Source organism: Vanacampus margaritifer, chromosome 8 (genome assembly GCF_051991255.1).
Source record: "Vanacampus margaritifer isolate UIUO_Vmar chromosome 8, RoL_Vmar_1.0, whole genome shotgun sequence".
Lineage (NCBI taxonomy): Eukaryota > Metazoa > Chordata > Actinopteri > Syngnathiformes > Syngnathidae > Vanacampus > Vanacampus margaritifer.
This window is the reverse complement of record NC_135439.1, coordinates 26,162,374-26,164,376: the sequence shown is the minus strand read 5'-3', so window position 1 is coordinate 26,164,376 and position 2,003 is coordinate 26,162,374. Positions and strand designations below refer to the sequence as shown.

The 2,003-nt window shown below is 38.1% G+C and overlaps 1 protein-coding gene across 2 annotated transcripts in view; it reads right to left on the bottom strand.

Annotated features, from left to right (window-relative positions):
* The window catches only part of phf2 (PHD finger protein 2), a 155,926-nt gene extending 154,174 nt beyond the window's left edge, over window positions 1–1,752 (bottom strand). For both annotated transcript variants that reach the window (XM_077572755.1, XM_077572756.1), the window contains exon 1: window positions 1,616–1,752. In XM_077572755.1, the coding sequence (XP_077428881.1) occupies window positions 1,616–1,713 (98 nt within the window). In that variant the 5' untranslated portion in view covers window positions 1,714–1,752. The remainder of the gene's footprint in view (window positions 1–1,615) is intronic.
* Between the last annotated feature and the right edge of the window lie 251 nt (window positions 1,753–2,003).

Here is a 2,003-nt window from a genome sequence, read left to right as displayed (position 1 = left end):
TATATTTATGTATTTATTTCGACATTTATTGTTACATTTATTTATATTTTTTGAATCTCGTTTTTTATTTATTTTTATTTTCTTACTTATATTTATTATATTTACTTTTATTTATTTATTTTGTATTTAGTTTTTGAATTATATTTATATCCATTTTTATTTTCACTTTCATTCATTTATTTATATTTTTAGCCATTTACTTATTTTTAATTTGGGCCGTTTTGGTCCTCCATATTAAGTGACACAGTAATAACACTGTATCAACACAGTGTGTCATTGTGTCAACACGCTTCATGACGCCTCATCGACCCATCACTAACCCGAACATTGCCTGCAAGTAAACATATAGTCACAGTTCTTGTGCTTTGGATTTGAATTGCGGGTGCTCAGGCTCCCTCCAACATTCCAAAACCATGCATATTAAACAGCCATAAGAAAGAAAAGACCAGACAAATAAATAAAAAATATATATCATATACATTTTTAGTTTGGTTGAATTTATTATTTGGTATTAAAGTAATCCAAAACTAATTAAACGTACAATATTCAAGTTACATTACTTTAATATTATGGTATTTGGAGTATGTTACTAATTGCATTTTAATTACATAATGACATGTTTTAACATTTAACTAGTAACTGCATCGGAATACATTTTTAAAGTAACCCTCCCAAACTCTGTTTGTATGCAGTGTTTCCAAAACCAGGGGTATGCATTTTCATTTAATAAACAGTTGTGCTCCGTTTTGCTTTTGGAGAATCATCAACACGTAAGGGGGCACTCATGGTATGACAAAAAAGGTTTGGGGATACATTATTTAAAGAAGAAGAAAAAAGGTTGGGAACCCGTCCTGTTGTAGTGAGCAATTTCACAAAATGAAACACAGTGAACTAAGTGTACTTGATTGCCAGAATGGCATTATACGTGCCCAAAACAAAGCCAAGTACAAGCGGAAAGCTAGTAGCGAGATTGGAGTGAACATTGCGAAAACAAGTTTTTGGCGGAGATACGTCGATAAACTCAATGTTGTCGTATACTCACAGATGCGTAAACAGCAGCTAGCTCACTACATACAACCTATCTTTCAGAATACGTTCACATTTCAACCGCTTAAGCGAAACCCGAGGTGGGCCATTGTCAGCGCCACATATTACAGACTCACAGGAAGGGTGCTCGGCGAGTACTATGGTCATGATCGTTTTCTTATATATCACTGAGTGAACGACTCAAATCATGGAGCAATATGTCGCAAACGTTATACAAAACATACAGAACAGGCTACATTGCATACATACAAATAAAAAGCGAGTACTGTATGTCGAGCGAGGCTCTCCCATTCCCGTCCTCTCTCATCGGAGCAAAGCGGGCATGTCTAATTTAGCACTTAAACTCATGTAAATGGCGAAGCCCACGCATAAATAACATAATTAAGACATACAAATGTTTTGAATGCTGTAATATGTTTTGAGTTATTGACGAAATATTCACAACCCCAGTCAGTTATAACTCCGCCTTCTTCTCCGAGCAGCCTCTCTTCAAAGCTGTCAAGCACAGTGAGGACTCGCTGTTTTTTGTTTACCGCCAAATTGCATCACATTGAACAAAGTGTTTTACCTGCCGTGAAACCAGTCCTTGCAAGCATCGCACTCAATCATAAATTGGGTCACGTCGTAAGGTAATCTGCAGATGCAATAGACGGGTACAGTCGCCATGTTCGATTCACAACTCGCGCATGCGCGCGCGCTTGTGTGTGCGTGTGTGCGTGTGCGTGTGTGTGTGCGCGCGTGTGTGTGTGTGTGCGTGTGTGCGTGTGTTAGCGCGCGCGCGCGGGGCGGGAGGATGGGGGTTGGAGTATAGGGTCCTGTGATCGGGTCCATAAATGAAAATTGACAAATTAGTATATTGTAATTCTCCTCTTAATCCCCTATTAAATGATAAAATATGGAAGCAACATGGCACCCTAGGTGGTATTATATTTGGCATACCTCCATGGCAATTTACA